Below are 18,638 nucleotides of genomic sequence, written 5' to 3'. Positions count from 1 at the left end.
TGTATTAAACACGTGCCGTATTATTACCGTGTATCTTATTTTACATGAAATTAAGAAAAATATTATTGAAATCCGTTAAATACTCATGCATATATATATGAGGAAAAGATCTCTACTTGGTGGTGTTTCCTACGCCCTCTCATAAGGCACCGTGAGAGTCAACGCCTCTACCCCATGGGTAGATACCCAGGTGCACTCACCCATTGGCTCAGACGCTTGTGTAGAAACCATGCAACCAAGTATATATATACCATTTTTATTTTTTTTTGTTGATACCTGTATTTTACTAACTATGGTATAGTATATACATAGGCTTTTTACTGTTTCAGCGCTGCGTATATAGAATAGGTTCTCGTGTTGTGTGTTTATTTGGAGATTTCATGGTTTACATTAGATTGTTAAACAGGGTTCTTTTCTACTGTAAACGTTTAAATTCCTAAATTTAAAACTATTTTCAGTTAAAGAAAAAGGTCTAAAAGAAGTTGGGAATGAACAGTAGTTCCCTTGTATTTCGCTTCTGTTTTACAGGAGAAATGTCAAACCAGTCGTTCCGATTCCATCGGTTTCTTGTCCGAAACAAAACCCAGTAACCATCAAATGAAAAAAAAAACCAGTTTTTATGCTTTTTCTGGTTGTTCGTTTAAATTCGAAGGAGCTTCGGAAGTTCGATTATGGCTTCTGATTTGATTATTGAAGCTGGTGACAGAACTGAAGGAGAAGAAGAAGAAGAAGAAGAAGAGGAAGCTAGATACCCTGAGATTGCGGAGATCAAGGTTTCAGATAGATCTGAGGTCAGCGCATGGTCAAGTTCCTTCCACGCAAGGTCCCACTCTACAACTCCAAGAAGCAGGCAAAGCTCTCCGAGAAGTCCCGTGGGATTCCGAGAGTCTGCCTTCGGGCCTAGCTATGGATCGTCTCCTAGTAGATTCTCTAATGCTCAGAGATCTAATTATTCATATCGGTCTCCTTTCCAGTTGTTGGGTTTCAGCTTCAATAGTCGATGGTGGAAGTCAAAGTTTATTGGGTTTTGGTCGGAACAGAAGCAACAACCGCAGGTTCAGCTGCAACAAAGGGTGAAAAGAAAGGCTGGAAGAGTATGGTATAGGAAGCGAACGACTGGCTTTCTGGTTATTATTGGTCTATTATGCTTCTTTTTCTTGATGAATTGGTGGATGCTTTCGCGTCTCCAGGACAACGGTCTCACTCCCAGCGACGGGTTCGTCAATGGGAATTCATCGTCTATTCGTGTAAGTCTCTTCCAACTGCGAATCTGTTATTTCTAACTGCTACGAATTTGTTTCATTAGTAACGAAACCAATTCCAGAGCAAAAATGGAAAAGAAAATATGGAAACTATAAAATTGTTAATCTTTTTATTGAGTTATTTTCAACATGGAAACCATCCTTTCTTCGGGTGAATTGTGGGTCCTTATTCTCATGAGAAAATTCCAGCTTAGAAATTTTCCCTCTGTAAGGCGTGGACGATATAGTAGGAGCATTGCCTGTCAATGAAATCTATGTAAGTCCCTCAAAACAGGTCAACATTCGATGCCCACCACATCGATCTACTGGTAGCCACCATGGACTCAATGATAACTTGAGGCATGCCAGAGATGACATGAAAAATTAATTATTATTGCTACTGATGATGGGTTGTACTTGATCAAGTTGTTTTCCCTCAGAGGTTGAACTAGAGTAATAAGTGGGTGCTTCATCATAGTGGGATAGTAGGAGTATAGAAGATTTTATTTTCACTTTATGTTCTGCTACTCATAATCAACGATACTTTTATATTGGAAAAATGTTCGAGTTCATATATCAAGGAATAATTTGAGCCTCGCATGGCCGTATTGGTGGTATTTTCAGGGAGGATGGAGCAAGCTTGCCAAAAAAAGGCGGCCACAGAAACTTCTATATGCTAGGATGTTGGCTTTGGCTGCCCACGCACTAGCAGAGGTAGGCTTTGCAGTTTCCATATAGAAATTTTATCAGTATGTAATATAATTTGGGCTTTGTATACTTTAGTTTGATGGATAAGTGTCAGTAGTTTCGCTCTTTATTGAGATCTCCTGCATTCAGGGGGAGGAAAAATCTGAGCCAAAAGATTTGTGGGAGGAACCGTTGATTCCTGCTTCTGCTTGGACGCCCTGTGCAGATCAACGCAATTGGGAACCTTGTGGTAACATCAATTATTACTGCTCATTTTGAAGTTTTTTTTTAAGATTCAGACCACGTCCATGTGTGTGATGCTGATCATCCCTTGGCCTTGTTTGTGAGTCGTGTTTTGCAGACGGAAAAAATGGATACATCCTTGTCAGTGCAAATGGTGGCATAAACCAGCAGCGAGTAGCTGTAAGTAATACTTAAAAAAGAATTTCTTGCATTTACAAATCCGTGAGGTTATCCAACTCCAGATGTACTCATTCTATACTGTATCATTTATTTTGGCTGGAACAATATTCTTACATTTGGACTCATCTATTATTCTTGGTAACAGGTCTGTAATGTTGTTGCGATTGCTCGATTACTGAATGCAACTCTTGTCGTTCCAAAATTTTTGTATAGTACTGTTTGGAGAGATGTGAGGTAATTTCCTTTCCATTCCCTATTTGTCAGTGTAGTTCATTCTTTGCTTGGAGAGGTTCTTTTACCATGTTTATCCTTCTGCATAGGAACGAGACTAAATGGCATTATCACATCCTAAAGCATATCTCTTAATTAGGATTTATAGCTTAAATAAATGTATTGTGAAACCTTTGATAACTTTTAGGTCAAAATCTACTTTAATTGCAGGGTAGTAAGCAAAAGTTTTTATCAGTGTAATATATCAACTAATTAACCATTTGTCGCATACAATTGCTTCAGGATTTCCCCCCTTCTAATGTCTGTTTGCAATTGTTCTTGAAAGTAATTTAGCTCTTCTATATCCTCTTGAAGGAAAAAAAAGCACGTCCTCCCTGATTTGGGTTGAGATTGTAAGGAATGAGAAGCCAAGATAGATACTTTGACAACATTGGAGACTAGAGTGATGGATTATCCGAAGTACTGTTTTCTCATACTAACATGCAATCTTCTCACGTACATTGAAGGATGGAGAGCAGCTATGCTTCTTCTTGCATTAGTTCTTTGTCTGCTTGAGTTTAGAAATAAATTTTGAACAGCTATTTTTTTTTAGTGGGGGTAGGGGAAGAAGGTAAAGATGTTTGGAACAACCTTTTGAAAACTTCGAAATCATCTTAATTGAAATGAATTGTTTAGTTCGTACCATTGTCAATTTGTACACCCCATAATGAAACAACCTCACCAATTTTCATAGGTGTAAGTGTGTAACATCTAACATGCTAAAACAGCTTGAGAGACCAAGAGGTCCAAAACTCGTCATTCTTAGACCAGTTCCCCCCCCCCCCCCAAGGAAGAGGCTAGGGAATGACAAAGTTAGGTATTGGCAAGGTTTAAAGTATCGGTACCGGGTATCATATCAGAATGGTGATTTTCAGAGACATAACGTAACTTATCAGAGAGACGCAAGATATGCTAGATATGTATGGAAATGATCAAGAAACATATGGAAATGCTTAGAATATATGTAAAATACAGTTTTGAAGCATAAAACACTATAAATAAGTGATATGTAAAATATATCATGTATAAAAAAGAGAACAAAGTATGATGAGATAAGTGCATTCAATTGATTATATATAAAGGATGAGGTTTCTTACATGTACTAATACCAAATTATTTTTAGGTATCTTATCCGTACTGTATCGTATCGGTACGTTAAAGATATGATACGTATCAGTTAGTATCGATGGATAACGGAAGGATACTTAAAACCTTGGGTATCGGAGTGCTATTTTAATTGAATTAATTAACGAAAATAAAAGATGAAAATGCATTGTGCATTATCGTTATTATTGAATTTTTATGGCTATCAAATGTTGGTTGATTTATTGAACTAGCAGTTGGTGAGGATACACAAGCTTTGCTACTTATAGAAGCTGACAATAATGCCGCAAAGACCGCAAGCACAAGTACGAGAGGGCCGGAGGTCCCAAAAAACAAACAACAAAAAAATTGCAGAAATTGAATGCAAAAAATATCTTATAATAAGGAAAGGGTCAAACCATACAAGCATATGCTTCCAAAATTTTTTGAATCAACAGTCATATTAGTCCAGAGGGAGGAAACAGGGGAGTTGGCTGAAATTGGTAGAATATAAAATGAATTTACAACAATTCTTGAGCTCCCTTTATTTGAGGGTGCTCTCTTTTCTTCAGCCTTGGTCTTCGGAGCCCGGAACTTTAGAAAAGACCCTTGAAGATTATTGCCAGGAGTTCAACAAAACAGATCACAGTGCTTTGGATAATATAACTCATGTCTGGATGACTAAATTGTCTAGTTAAGTAAGCTTACAAAGTCACTTCTCTGATGAGGGTAGGAGTAGTGTTCTGATACAACAATCCTTTGAAATGGTTGTTTCTTTTCTCAAGTATCATCCATTGACTGGACTTGAGCTGATTTTCATTGGTTATTCATTAGCTAAACTGTTACAACCGCTTATTCCAAAAGCTTGAGCTGTTAACTAAGGGCAACAACAATGTATATTAACACATAATGAGCAACAACAATTTATATCAACACATAACGACACTCCCCTAGTCCCCTAGCACGTGCAAGTCCACACACGGCTCTGCACGTGACTCCATCATGTGGCACCAAGGGGGCACGATCAACACGTAGGGGCACAACAACACACAAAATCCTCTCACTAGGGATCCAACATAAACAAATAGACTAATTTCACCATCATACAACTTGTAGCGAGGAGCTTTGGCTTTAGGACTTGTGGCCACACTTATCGTTGCGAAAACTTGTGTTGGTGCACTGCAAGTGAGCAAAGAAGCAGTCTTTTTACACAAAAATAAACTTGTTGCCTTGTCCTGGATCATGATGTGCTGATTGATACCACCAATTCAGTGAATACCACTTGTTGATGACCCTACTGATGTTTAAACTATGACCAGGCCTACTGGTGTGTAAAATCATGTTGAATTGGTCATTATCTGTATTTGTCTAAATGAACTCAAATCCTTCTGCTGAAGATTGGTATCATATTTCCTTTGATTTATCATGAAATTTTTTTTTTTTGCATTGTCAGCTATGTGAAGTTGCAAATTGTCAAGAGTTATTTCCATATTTTTGTGATCACTTGACATGAACATCCTCCCCCCCCAAAAAAAAAAAAATAAATAAATAAAAGGAGCAGGGGGTGGGGTTTCTATATCTGAGGATTCTTTTGTATGCTATTCATGGTATAGTGGTTTATGCTCTCTGCATTTTGGGGATGGAAAGTGATACTGTCATATTCTATATATTCTTAGTCAGTTCAGCGATATCTATCAGGAGGAGCATTTTATCAATTACTTAAAGCCTGATATCCAAATAGTGAAGGAACTCCCAGTGGAACTGCAGTCCTTAGATTTGGAGGCAATTGGTAGTGTTGTGAGTAGATCTACCATATCATTTTCTTCATGTATACTGAATTTACTCCGCAGTGTGTTTTCCTTCTCTTTGCTTGGCATTGCTTATATGAATTCCTACCAGGTGACTGATGTGGACATCGTGAAAGAAGCAAAGCCAAGTTTTTTTCTGAAACACATTCTTCCAATCCTACTTCAAAATAGAGTTGTCCACTTTGTTGGGTTTGGCAACCGATTGGCTTTTGACCCTGTACCATTTCAATTGCAGGTAAATTGATTTGGGAATTGTTAGGTACTTGACATTTGTTTGGCAGTTGTATGTTACTATTAGTTTTCAAACCAAACGTATTTACTTTGTTCTCCTTCTCCCTTAGTTTTATCTGGTTTCTCTCTAAGTTCTACCTGCTTTCCTTTCTTTCTTCAATCCTAATTGAAGGCTTCATCTAGAGACTCCGGTGCAGATGTAACTTTCATGCTCTGGAATTTGTTCCCAAAATACAAGAAGCTGGTGCCTTGATTATTCAGAGGTTGCGTCAGCATAAATCTCATCGAGGACCACTGGATCATAATCTGGTTGGTCTGCTTGCAGAACCAAATACTCTGGGAAGAACGGACCCTCCTTCAAAGTCGTCCAGATATTTAGCTTTACATCTAAGGTTTGAAATTGACATGGTAGCTCATTCATTATGTGATTTTGGTGGTGGTAAAGAAGAAAGAGAAGAGTTGGAAGCATATCGTGCAATCCACTTTCCTGCATTGACACTTCTCAAGAAGACCACAAAGTATGCATAATACGGTATCAATTGAACTGTCTATGTAATCTTATAACTATTTCATATTTCTTGTCATTTATTGCAATCGCTTAATATCATGTAGGCTACCTTCTGCTGCGGAGCTGCGGACTGAGGGAAAATGTCCTCTAACACCAGAAGAAGCAGCACTAATGCTAGCTGCCCTGGGTGTGAACCGTAAGAGACACGTATTCTTGGCAGGAGCACAAATTTATGGGGGAAAGTCAAGATTGAGAGCATTGACCAACTTGTATCCTAATTTGGTTACTAAAGAGAACCTCCTTTCACAGTCTGAGATTGAACCATTTACGAACTTTTCTTCTCAGGTAGTCTGCAGTTTATGTTTTTTTCTTATTGTGATTTTCTTTCTACAACAGTCATGCATACTTAATTGGAGTCCTTGCATTTTGATTTTAGTCTTCCAGGATCATTATTCTGGTTGCAGTTCATTTCTGGAGTCACAAACATTCCAAATTCAAGCTAGTTAAAATAAGAGGGGTTGTGGGTGGGGAAGAAGAAGAGACCATTTTTCTATCCGTAATTTCATCAAGCTTGCTTTTTACCATGAAATTCACAATACTTCAACATGCTCCAGTGTCAATCGTCTTAATTCAATTGCTTTATACTTGATATTGATTGAATTGATTGGATTTTGCAGCTAGCGGCATTGGACTTCATAGGCTGTGCTGCTGCTGATGCATTCGCCATGACAGACTCTGGGAGTCAATTGTCGTCATTAGTATCAGGTTACCGGATGTACTATGGTGGAGGAGGAATGCCAACAATACGTCCAAACAAGCGTAGGCTTTCAAGCATCTTCTTGAAGAACTCCACAATTGAATGGAAGGAGTTTGAAGTTAGAGTTCGGAAAGCAGTTAAGGAGAGTAAGCAGGTTCATGACAGACCTGTTGCAAGGAGTATTTACAGGCATCCCCGGTGTCGGGAGTGTATGTGCACCACAGACATAGAGTAGTAAATGTGCATTGGCTAGGAATTAAATGTTGATTAATATATGCAAAATCCATTGTTTATTGATTATGGTTTTGGGTAATTAACATTTGTAACATTAGTTGTATAATTTTTTTCCTGGGTTCCAGTGAATTAGAGGGCTCAATATGTTCATAATAATTGATTTGTAGGCATTTGTTCATGTGTTAATTCTGAGGTAGAAATAGAATCAATTGGAGAAAAGTGGTTCAAACCCACTCATAGTTGAAGGATTTTGAACTGTTGAAAAAACAATTAAACTTTTGCGCATTAGTTAAGGTCTAGAATTTCACACTTGATCATTACAGGCTGATCTCTTTCCATTCGACAGTTTAGACTGTACCAGTTGAATGCCTCCCCCCCCCCCCCCCCCCTCCTCTTTGTTTCTCCATCTCACACACCCTTCATCTGCTTTTCCCCTCTCCCTGTCCCTTTTCCTCCTCCGTTGGCTGGATCTGCTCAGTCCACATTACTTGATCCACTTACCTCTGCTCCGGATTGGTGGGAATCAAGATCGGCCTCTGCCCTGAATAGGGATAATGTTTTCTGTCCAGAAGTGTGGCCTACACTAGCGTTGTTCAGTCTCTCTCTCCCCTCTCTCCCCTCTCTCCCTATGAAATGACATCTCTGCTCCCTATTGAGGGAGAGAGAGGTAGACCTGTGAGCGTTGGCATAGGCCATGCTCCCAGATAGAAAATACCTCTCCATATATATATATATGGAAGAGTGACCTGATTCAATTTGAAGGAGCTAAAAGAGGTAGGGGCAGGTCTAAAATGACTATTGGAGAAATGATAAGAAATGATATGCATGTGGTAGGGCTTGATCCTAGTATGACCGCAGATAGAGTTGTGTGGAGGACAAGGACCAATGTAGTTGACCCCTTGTAGAGAGATGTTTCTGGGATGCTACTTTGAATACTGCATAGACTTTTTCATTTAGTAATTTTATTTATCTTTTTTTTAATTTCCTTGTACTTTTTTTTTTAAAACTCCCTTCTGCTTCTCTTATTTCTATTCTATCATGGCCTCTTCGAATCCATGTAACCAACTCCATTTAGTTGGGATAAGGCTATGGTTGTTGTATGTATATATATGGGAGAGGAGAAGGTTCTCTAAGCAAGTAGCATAGATGAACCCACTAATGAGGTGCATCAAAATGGTATTATACATTGGAGGGCAACAAAGTCATTTCATGTGAAGAGGAGAGAGATACACACAAAAAGGCTAGCGTACCCTACTCTAGCGGCTCATATAACCTTTGCCTTTAAATATATATTTTCTCAGAGTTGTCAAGGAGGTTATGCTAGCACCCTTTCACTATGTCTCTCTCCTCCTAACATGAAATGACCTCATGTAGATGGTGTGCTCCTCTATGCCACTTGTTCAAAGTACCCTATCCCGATATATTTCATAGAACCTGATTGGTGCACTCCTCTATACCACTTGTTTAGAGAACTAGGGGTGTCAATCAGTCAAGCACAGTTGGCTTCGATCAGGCCTAATTGGTCCCAACCAATTTAAACCTCACACCGTTACCAAACATTCTCAGAGGCTAGGGCATGAACACACTTCTATTCAGCCGGTTGATTACTGGTCCATAAACAGATTCATGGTAATCAGGTTATAATCAAACTTTAAATACTCGTTTAACAATCGTTAACAGACTATAAACTGGACATAACCGAGTTATAATCAGACTAAATGGCCTTAAATGGGTTAATTGGTCTAGAAACAGTCGTTTGAGAATCGGTTAACGATGTCGGTCAATGTCGATTGAACGCGTCAGGCTACAACCAAATGTTGTTACCGGCCCTTTCCATTATTGGACTAGGCCTGACATGGGCCATTCACTAATCAATTGGTCCAATGTCAGGCTTCAACAGGTCAGGATTTAGCAATCCGTGGGCTAACATTTTACTTCTATATATATATTTTGGGAGAATGTTCTCTGTGCTGCAGCGCAGGTGCGCCCAAGCACATGGGCAGCTGTGCAGGGGGCAAGGTGGTCATTGCACCCATCTCCATGTAACTGGGCCGCAGCGCACAGAGAACAGTGCCCCATATTTTTTTGAGGGCAGCAAAATCATTTTATGTGGAAAGGAGAGAGAGAGAGAGAGAAAAGTGTCATAACCAACCCTTCCCTCCCCTGGCTGCTCAGAGAACCTTTCCCACTATTTTTTAGGTGTGAAATATGACAACCTTAATTAGTTACCATATTTTTTCTTAATTTATTTCCGTGGGAAATCAATCTGAAAGCAACCTCTCGATGTGATGAAGGAGGAGGAGAGGAGATACTCAGGCCGGCAAGAGTATGAAGTTGCAGTTCTAATGGTTGACAGTTTGTCTCCATTACTGATAACTTGGAAGCTGTAATGGATCTCTACAGCATTCAACAACTCTCTCTCTCTCTCTATATATATATATCTCTCACCCTCCCAACTACTATTCTGGCTTGTTAATTAACTTATTCTGTGCTTTCATCAACATTAAAGAAGGGGGACAGCCTGGACTGAGACAGCAGAGAATGTAGGAAATAATGGGTAATTAAGTAGCTAGTAATTGAGGCCTTGAGGGTGGATGGATGAGAGTAATCAGTAATGGCGAGACAGAGAGAGACAGAGAGAGACAGTCAAAAAAGTGCAAGGAGAATGTCAAAATGTTAAATAGGGTTGGTGAGTTTGTTTATGGTGGGTAGGTGAGTTAATCTATAAATAGTCTGTAATAACTTCAAATTGGGAGATGAACTCTTCATATGCAGATCAAGAACTACCAAGTGAGCCAAGCAAAGATCTGATTTTATAATTCCTTTTAAGACCTCAGAATGCAAGAAAATTTCTGGAATTCCAGATCAGATCAGATCAGATCAGAAGTGCTTCTCCCAATGATATGATGTGACTTGACTCACCCATGAAGCTTTTTGGTTGCTCTGTTGATTCTACTGGTGAAAATTAATGAAATCTAAACAGAACAATCCCTCGTTCCCTCCTCTTCCGCTGAATCGTCTCCATCTTCATCGTCAACCACACAAGAACAAATAAATTTTACAGTTTTACACACAGAGACAGAGAGAGAGAACATGGGAAGACTCGATTTTTATAGCACCGAGTCATTACTTCCATATTTCCAAGCTTCTACTTTCAAGAAGCATGGGGAATTGGATCATTCCATCTGGATGTGTGGGAAGGGGTTATTAGTATACTAGTTACAAAAAACGGGAACGGTAAAAAAAAATGGAATCCTACGGTGAATTTTAAACGGTAAAAAATTACAAATGGATGGTCAAATAAATTGGTAAAAAAATAGAGAACGTGCCCTTAAACGTTTACATTTCAAAAAAACGGAACAAAAAAAAGGATACTATTCTCATATAAATTGGGGAATTTTTATTTGAAATATATGTCTCATATAAATTGAGGAATTTTTATTTGAAATATATGTTTCCATTTTCGGTATCCATGCATTGACCTTGAGTTGAAGGTGATATCATAAAAAAATGTAGCACTTCGAATCATCTTTACGTATATGAAAGAGTCAGGCCGATCAGAGTTGGGGAGAGAAAGATATGGTAAGTTAAGTCCAAGACATTTAAAAATACCAAAAACGAGAACGTGTTTTTAATGAAAATGCTTGTCGTTTGCCATTTTGCACGACAAAACGTGTTTAGACCGAAATTTTAAATGCGTTTTTGCCAACAATAAATTTTAGTACTCCTTAAGGAACACAATCACATCCATGTAATAATGATAAATGACAATTCGGTTTCAGTTTTGGTTTAGTTTGATTTATTTTGGTTTTTTTTTATCAGGCTTTTATCAGATTGAATTTCAAATTTTCCTGTTCAGTCACGATATTTAGTTATCCATGTAATAATGGGAGGTGATGTTTTTGAAAATAATAGGACAAATTTGAGCCATCAATTTTACGATTTTTTAAATCTAAATTGTTTGTTTCCATTTCTCACTTAGAGTTAGAAGAGTGCACAGTAATGTCTAGAGTACTACTGGTACACATGCATGGATATTCATAGGATGTGTACCAATACAAAAAGAGGTATATGATTGAATTAGATTATGAAGTTTAACATGTGGCTAATCTTGACCATGTCCTCTTTATCCAATGGCCGGAATAGACATATCATCTTTCCACGTGGTAGAATCGATGTCGTGTGACATTTAGAAAAATAACAAACCTTCTGACAGCCTTATTTTTCTGTTTTGCTCGATTAATTTGGTCAAGCTGGTTTTCAAATGGATTTCATAATGCCCTCATACCGAAGCTAACTTTATTGGGAATTGATTCGATCGGTTTTTCCGGTTCAATATTGTTTTGGATAAATTACACGTCACCCCCTGGTTTTCAAACAAAACTCAGATCACCTCCTAATTTTTGAAAAAACTCAAATCACCCCCTGGTTTAGACCCCAATATGACAAATTAGTCATTAACGTTAGTTTTATGCCGTTAAGTGATGATGTCACCTAGTTAAATAAATTTAAATCCCTAAACTACCTTTTAGCAGTGTACTATAAATTTAATTCTAATGTTTTAGTACAAGGGTAAAATAATCATTTCACACTAATAACTAACAACAGACAGACATCGTTACTGTAGAGGGGATGATTTGAGTTTTTTCAAAAACCAAGGGATGATCTGAGTTTCGTTTGAAAATCAGGGGGTGATGTGTAATTTACCCTATTGTTTTTGACACCCCTAAATCCTACATTCGATTTAGTCTAGGAAATAAGTGTCTTCATATATCAATTGAGCCCATTCACCTAATAGTTTGAGCTCAGCTCAACCCTCCTCAAGGTGAGTAGTTAGAATTCTTATCTGAATCGGATTGGAAACGACTAGAATTGATCCCCAAAACCCTAAAATCCATTACTCCAAAATGGTTGGAATCAAAATCAATCATAGCGGATTCCAATCCGAATCAACACCGATCAGATTTTGAATTTTAAAATACGTTGACTTAAATTTCTACCAAAAAAATGTTGACTCAAATGCATACATTTTTTAATATTTGGCAACTTCCAACTGTTTTCTTCTTTATCGAAAGGGTCTTAAATAAATGAAGGGAGGACCACATGCACTGGTGCACCGATCCACAAAACCTTTTGGCCTTCTCATTCTCCTACTTCTGCGGGCTGAGTCGGTGGCCTTCACTCTTTGACTTGGTTGAAGACTTGAAGTGAAAGCAATGCAACTTCTTCAACGGTTCAACCGGCCAGGTTCTCAATCTTTCCATTCCCACGATCGCAAGTGATCCTTTGACTTTGTAAATGTAAATCATATTTTTTATGGAAAGTGATTCCATAGTACCAGAATCATTTTAGATCGAAGTAAGATTGGAATTGGATTTGGAATTGGTTGGTGGGCCCTCCACTACACTTATTCCAATCTAACGTCAAACTATTTTTGCTATAAAGTCAAAAAAACATAGAAAGAAAAAAAATAGTTTTTAAAGTTTCAACGAAGCCAATTGAGTGCGTCGGCGTGTGATCTGACATTTTTTAGATTTTGACTATGTGAGATTACCAAAATACCCAACACGTAGTGGACAAAGCACTTCGATGACTCCGCACTTGTGTGTGTTAGTGTGTTATCAATACCCACTTACTATTGCTTAGCATCATTTAGGTGTTGAATTGTTCAAAAGTCAAAGGTTGTTTCTGTCATTTCAGTTTTCTTATAAAATATTCACCGAAGCAACTTTTCCACGCAGTACCTGTACGTCCTCATATACAAGTTATTAAATCACGATATCCAACGATACCGATACCAAGTTGTATCAGTGCATCTATTAAAGGGAGAGAGAACACTACTTGATCACGTGCCCCTATGCCAACATCAGGACCAATGGTAGCGCATGCTCAAGCATCCAATCTGGGGGCCGGGGTGTGTGCCAACCATCCCAACTGTTGGATGCCTCATTGGGCACTAATTGAACGATCTCTTTATTTTATCTCTCCTTCCTGATCTCTGCATACCGATTATAAATATCGGTATTAGGATCCTAATTGGTCATACCCAATACCGATACTAATGGGCCATATGGGCCGTATAAGATAATTATGCCTTCAATTTCAATAAAAAATTTATATTTTAGATCAATTTGCCCTTACTAAGAACTGTTCCACCAATATAGAATCGAGCAAGTAGCGGTATCAGGCACGGCCGATACCCCCGATACCGTACCGATATGTATAACCATGCTCTCTAGGATTCCCCACAATTGGCAACGTGGGGAAGTCTCTCCCAATAGTCAAATATATGAATGGTGGTAACCTAGCAGCCCTTCTACATTCAAGTTCACATCTATCTTAGGTTTCCCTTTCCTTCCTTAAAAAGCCTGGGAAAGGAGAGACTATGGGAGTCACCACCTCTCACCCCCCTCCTCCTCTCCTTTTGTGTTCATTAGCCTCTCTTTAACTAAAGCTATTCAAGTGGGGTCTCCACCACCACCACCACCACCTCCACCTCCACCTCCACCTCCAATAGCCCTTCTCAAACGGTGACCTTCATGTTCTAAGTTTCTTCTTATACCTCACTCTGTCTCTCTCTCTCACCACCACCACCATCAGCATATTCTTTCTTTCTCCCTCTCTCTGATTCGATATGAATCTGAATCGCCTTTGTTCATGTCTACTACTTGCTTTTCTCCTTCTATCCATGTCTCCAAGGATTGATGCCTTTCGGAAGAGATTCACTTTCAGAGTTCTAACTGCAACTGATCAACAACAAGTCTTCCACCCCTCAATAGGCACTACAGCCCCCATTGGCCAACCAAGAGACTTGGAATCAGAGAAGCGAAAGGTACCAACAGGATCAAACCCACTTCACAATAGGCGGCTTTAAGCTAGTTTTGCTGTTTCTTGATGAGCTCTGTTCTTCAGCTTCTCTGCTTCTCTCTGCTTCCCTCTTCCTCCTTAGAGTTCAAATCAGAGATTAAAGACCAAGTTCAATACGGATTCCCAGGTGGGTCTGCAGCTTAATACAGATTATATAGATAGTATTAATACAGGGTAGAGATTCTGTACAAAAGATTAATTATCAAGGTAAGACCCATATATGATTTGGATCTAATTAGAGTTTTTTTAGTCTTGTTGTAGGCTTGTAATCCCTATTGTTTAATTATTCTTGATGAACAGTTATTTGATATGGAAATCTATACAATTTGTTTTTGGGGTCACAGCTGGGTTTTATTTAAAAAGAGGAAGAAGAAGAAGAGGGTATATGGAAGGTAGCTCAGTAATCTCAGCCATGGAAAAATGGAATTGGGAATTAAGAAGGATTACAGGTTGGGAGGGGGTGAGGAGTAAAAGGAGAATAGTAAATTCTCATTAATTCGTTCAACAACCCAACAACACTATTGATTAAGTGAAGGGCATGAGAACCTTCTACAAAAGGAATATAGGGTGGCTGTCCTTTCCATAGGATAATGCCTGAGGAACTCCTGACCTTCCATCCCTTTCACACATTTCCCTTTCCCTTTTGAAATTCTCTTATGGGGGGTCACACACACACTCACACACACACAATAGTTTAGGCTGCTCCAACCATGTGGTGAGCCCTTGTCTTCACACTTCTTGTTGTATACGAGTGTCCAACGGGTCGGTTTGGTTTGGTTTTATTAAGCTTTCATCCTAAAATCAATTAATTCACAGTGGGGTGGCCTCTTATGGGCTCTGTCTTCATGGGTGGAGGAGGCCCAATGTACACGCTCTGATACCATATTAATCTTTCATCTTAAAACCAATTGATTCAAAATGGGATGGTCTCTTCTAGGCTCTGTCTTCATGGGTGGCATCTTGTGGTTCTTATACTTGATAATCGGAGCACCCACAACCGATGTGGGATTATTATCTCAATAGGTTTTGCAGACATTGACCGATAAGGTGTTCGATCTATAAAAGTTAAACCAAAATCGATAGCTATTGGTCTGATCAGTTCCAGTCTTTTATCGGTTTTTTCATGTCTCGGTCCAAACAGTTGGCTTTGATCGGTCTTATCCGTTGGTTCAATCGAATTTCAGTATACCGAACTGATAAGATGTTCAGTCAATCAACTTAAATTTGGTCCAACCAATTCGGTCTGCTCAATCGGTCCGGTCTCATATTCAACAACCCTAGTGTTTGATTCTCATTGTGATCGACATAAAGAGTAGTGGACCACACTCTGTAGTTTTCATCTCCTGAAACAAAAAAAATAAAATTCAACATTGGACATAAACTTAAGAATCCTTTAAGGAGATGATATTTCTTATTTTCTTCCAAGCTCCCATAACTCCATGAACGGTGAGCCACTACAAAGATGAAGTGATAGCTAAGCCACGTTAAGGATCACACACCTTGCAAAAATGTACTTTTTTTGTTTCTATCAATTAATTGCACACCATTGCAGATTCATATCCGAGAATGAGATGAAGAGCTAATATGGTGGCACACATGGTATACATGGTCTCTGCTGTGCCGTCGAATGTGCACCACCGCCCAATCGATACTGCAAAGGATTTTAATACAAGTCTCTAACAAGAGTTGCTTACATGTCTTATCACATTCACAGATTATTGAAGTGGGTCTCGAAGTAATAATCCACCATGTGGCTGCTTAAGAAAGGGAGTATGCAATGCTGCAATGCACAAGGCTTCTGTCACTATGGGCTCTTTAGATGATCATAAAGTATGCAGCCTTACCCCCACTTGCTTAGAGACTGTTATCTGATTCAAACCTGCAACCATTAGGTCGTAATGGAGCAATCTTACCATGTGGCTGCTTAGTTGGTACTTAAATTTTGCAAAGGCATCACCCTCTATTTCTTTGTATCAGGCTTTCAGTCTTATCATGCAAAATTAATATCGTGGCTCGATAAGATCATGAAAAATTATAGAAGTTCAAAAGGTTTGGCTAATATTACAATGCCAATATCAACTTGTTTTGGGATAGGGGTAGGGAAATAAAAGTTTTGAGGAAAATATTTTCCACAGCACCAATATACTATCACCCTCTCACATGGTTGTTTTTTCTCCTACTTTGACCATGTGGGATCTATGCGGATGATACCGTTTTTCGTGTCACCATTGGTTTGGGATGAGTGATTCAATCTCATATTAGCATTGTGGGGAACCTTCTTAAAAGTTAGAGAAAAGGTTCTCTCAACCGTTGGGTAGGGTTACATCAGCATGTATGTGTCTTTCTCTCCTCCTCATATGAAATGTCTTCGCTGCCTTCTAATGTACGATACCGTTTTAATACACCTCAAATGTTGACTTCTCTACGCCGCTTACTCAGAGAACCCTCTCCCAATTTTTATGATACATGCACCCATCTACTAATGACTTCACTTTGATTTTTTAACTTGATCATCAAGGCTTTAGTAAGGTTTCATCCCCTTTTTCTGCTATGAGTATTGGTTAAGGTCCATGCCTTGTGCTTTACTCTTTAGTCTTCTCCATTGAGAGAAATCTCACTATAGGAAATGGGTATCATCATCCTGTCAAATTGTACCCAATACGGTTGTATCCATGGTTACTCGAGGAATCAAATTTTGGTTGATTCGAATTGATCGATTTGTATTGGATTTCTATGGTTCAGGCTGATTGTAACTGATTCCAACTGATTCTAACTGAATCGAAATCAAAATCGATGGAGACCGATTTCATTGCCAATTCTTTACTTGAACTTTGGTTCTACCTATATGCACCCATAGACAATTTTTATGGTCTAAAGACTAAACCTAAAATTCCCAACTTTGTCAATTAAAGCTAAAAAAATTCATATTTCCTTGTAGGTTTATGAGAAAGTACCATGAAAGGAAAAGGGATTACCTTAAGTTGAGAATTTTACAAAACAAGTAAAAACCTAGAATTAGAACTTCAACTCATGGTTTAAAAAATTGGAATAAGATCTGTTGAATCAGCCAATTCGGATTAGAATTGATCGTGATCAATCTTAATTCGGGACATTTCAAAGACTCCATGTTAGGTACTTGACCGATATGTCAAAAGCTCCAGAGCTGATGAAATATTTAAATTAAGCCATTTAACCTATACCATACTAGACTAGCCCAATCTAGTGTCTATACACAAGATCGAACCCCATTAGGCACATAATACACCACCATGCTCTTTAAATCAAGCCTTTTAACCTATTCCATACTAGGCTAACCCAATCTAGTGGCTATACACTAAATTGAACCCCATTAGGTACATAATAGATTAATCATTGTTCCCTCTAATTCGCTGCCCCCTCCAACTCTTTCAATTCCTCACATGGGGGCGGAAACGACCACCTAGCTCCTGCCCAAAAACACTGCCCAAGGTGGGGTCCACTCCCCCTTATTAGAAGAATTGGAGGAATTGGAGGTGTCCACGAATTGAAGGTGATAATTATTCCATAATAGACCACCATGCTTCCGCAACTGCCGTCCTCGGCGGCTCTCACATAAGGTAGCTCTCACTCTGGCAGGTTGACCTTCTCTAAGGTAGTCCTTTCCGTGATGTGATGCCCGACTTTGATACCAAATGTCAGGTATTTCACTGATACGTCAAAAGCTCAATAGCTAACAAATCAAGCCCTTTAACCTATCTCATACTATGTTGGGCCCAATCTAGCGCCCAAACACTAGATTGAACACCATTAGGCACATAACATCCCAATTCTAGGTTTTTTGTTTTTTTTTTTTATTGATTCTAACCGATTTGGATTCAAATTCTTAGTTTTATTTCTTTAATTTTTCGTGCAAATTAGGTTTAGTTTTCTTATGAGACCAATAAGTAAGGATGTCAAGACGAAACTGAAACCGAATACCGAACCCAAAACCGAGTCAAATTAACCAAATCAAACCAAATAAACTTGGTTTGGTTTCGGTTATGGTATATAAGCATTTAATTTCGTTCGATTTTTGTTTTAGTTCAAAAACCATCAATTTGAACCGAAACTAAACCGTTAATTTGGTTCGATTTTGGTTTTAGTTCAAACTACCTATATTTGTCTTTTTTATGGTGTTGCTTTTCCTTTAGGAACTATAATTTTGATATGTTTCTCTTACTTTATTGATAGGTAAGCTGAATGATATGATATCTAAATGGAGAACTCACTTGTGATTCTTATTTATTTATTAATATTTTTGGTTCCTTTCAAATTTTGTGAGCATTTTATTTATACAAATGGAGTTTCTTGATAAGAGAGCAACACAACAACAATTGACAGTCTAATAGGATGGAACTGTATTGAAGAACCGAATTGGAATCATATCGGAGAACCGATTTAGACCCATATTGAAAATTTAAATTAGAACCGTAATCAAACTGAACCGAGCAGGTTCGAATTCGGTTTTTATTTCTAGAACCGACTCGATTTCTGCTCACACCATCAAGGCA

At 38.5% G+C, this 18,638-nt stretch overlaps 1 protein-coding gene across 1 annotated transcript; it reads left to right on the top strand.

Moving 5' to 3' along the window:
- The first annotated feature begins 522 nt into the window (after window positions 1-522).
- On the top strand, window positions 523-7,385 carry LOC122640972 (O-fucosyltransferase 2-like). Its single transcript, XM_043834274.1, has 10 exons — window positions 523-1,247; window positions 1,866-1,955; window positions 2,079-2,178; window positions 2,290-2,351; window positions 2,497-2,585; window positions 5,381-5,501; window positions 5,604-5,747; window positions 5,927-6,261; window positions 6,356-6,596; window positions 6,929-7,385. The coding sequence occupies exons 1-10, from the start codon at window positions 672-674 to the stop codon at window positions 7,241-7,243; spliced, it is 2,073 nt and encodes a 690-aa protein (XP_043690209.1). The 5' UTR covers window positions 523-671; the 3' UTR covers window positions 7,244-7,385.
- The last annotated feature ends 11,253 nt before the right edge of the window (window positions 7,386-18,638 follow it).

This window comes from Telopea speciosissima, chromosome 9, assembly GCF_018873765.1.
Source record: "Telopea speciosissima isolate NSW1024214 ecotype Mountain lineage chromosome 9, Tspe_v1, whole genome shotgun sequence".
Classification (NCBI taxonomy): domain Eukaryota; kingdom Viridiplantae; phylum Streptophyta; class Magnoliopsida; order Proteales; family Proteaceae; genus Telopea; species Telopea speciosissima.
Note: the sequence above shows the minus strand (reverse complement) of the source record. Positions and strands in the feature narration are given on the sequence as shown.

What these genes read in the sequence shown, in the direction of transcription:
- LOC122640972 (XM_043834274.1), top strand. Translation starts at nt 672, where the DNA reads ATGGCTTCTGATTTGATTATTGAAGCTGGTGACAGAACTGAAGGAGAA. An exon ending in ACGCAATTGGGAACCTTGTG is followed by an intron (nt 2,179 to 2,289) that starts GTAACATCAATT and finishes CGTGTTTTGCAG; the next exon opens with ACGGAAAAAATGGATACATC. An exon ending in CTTCTCAAGAAGACCACAAA is followed by an intron (nt 6,262 to 6,355) that starts GTATGCATAATA and finishes AATATCATGTAG; the next exon opens with GCTACCTTCTGCTGCGGAGC.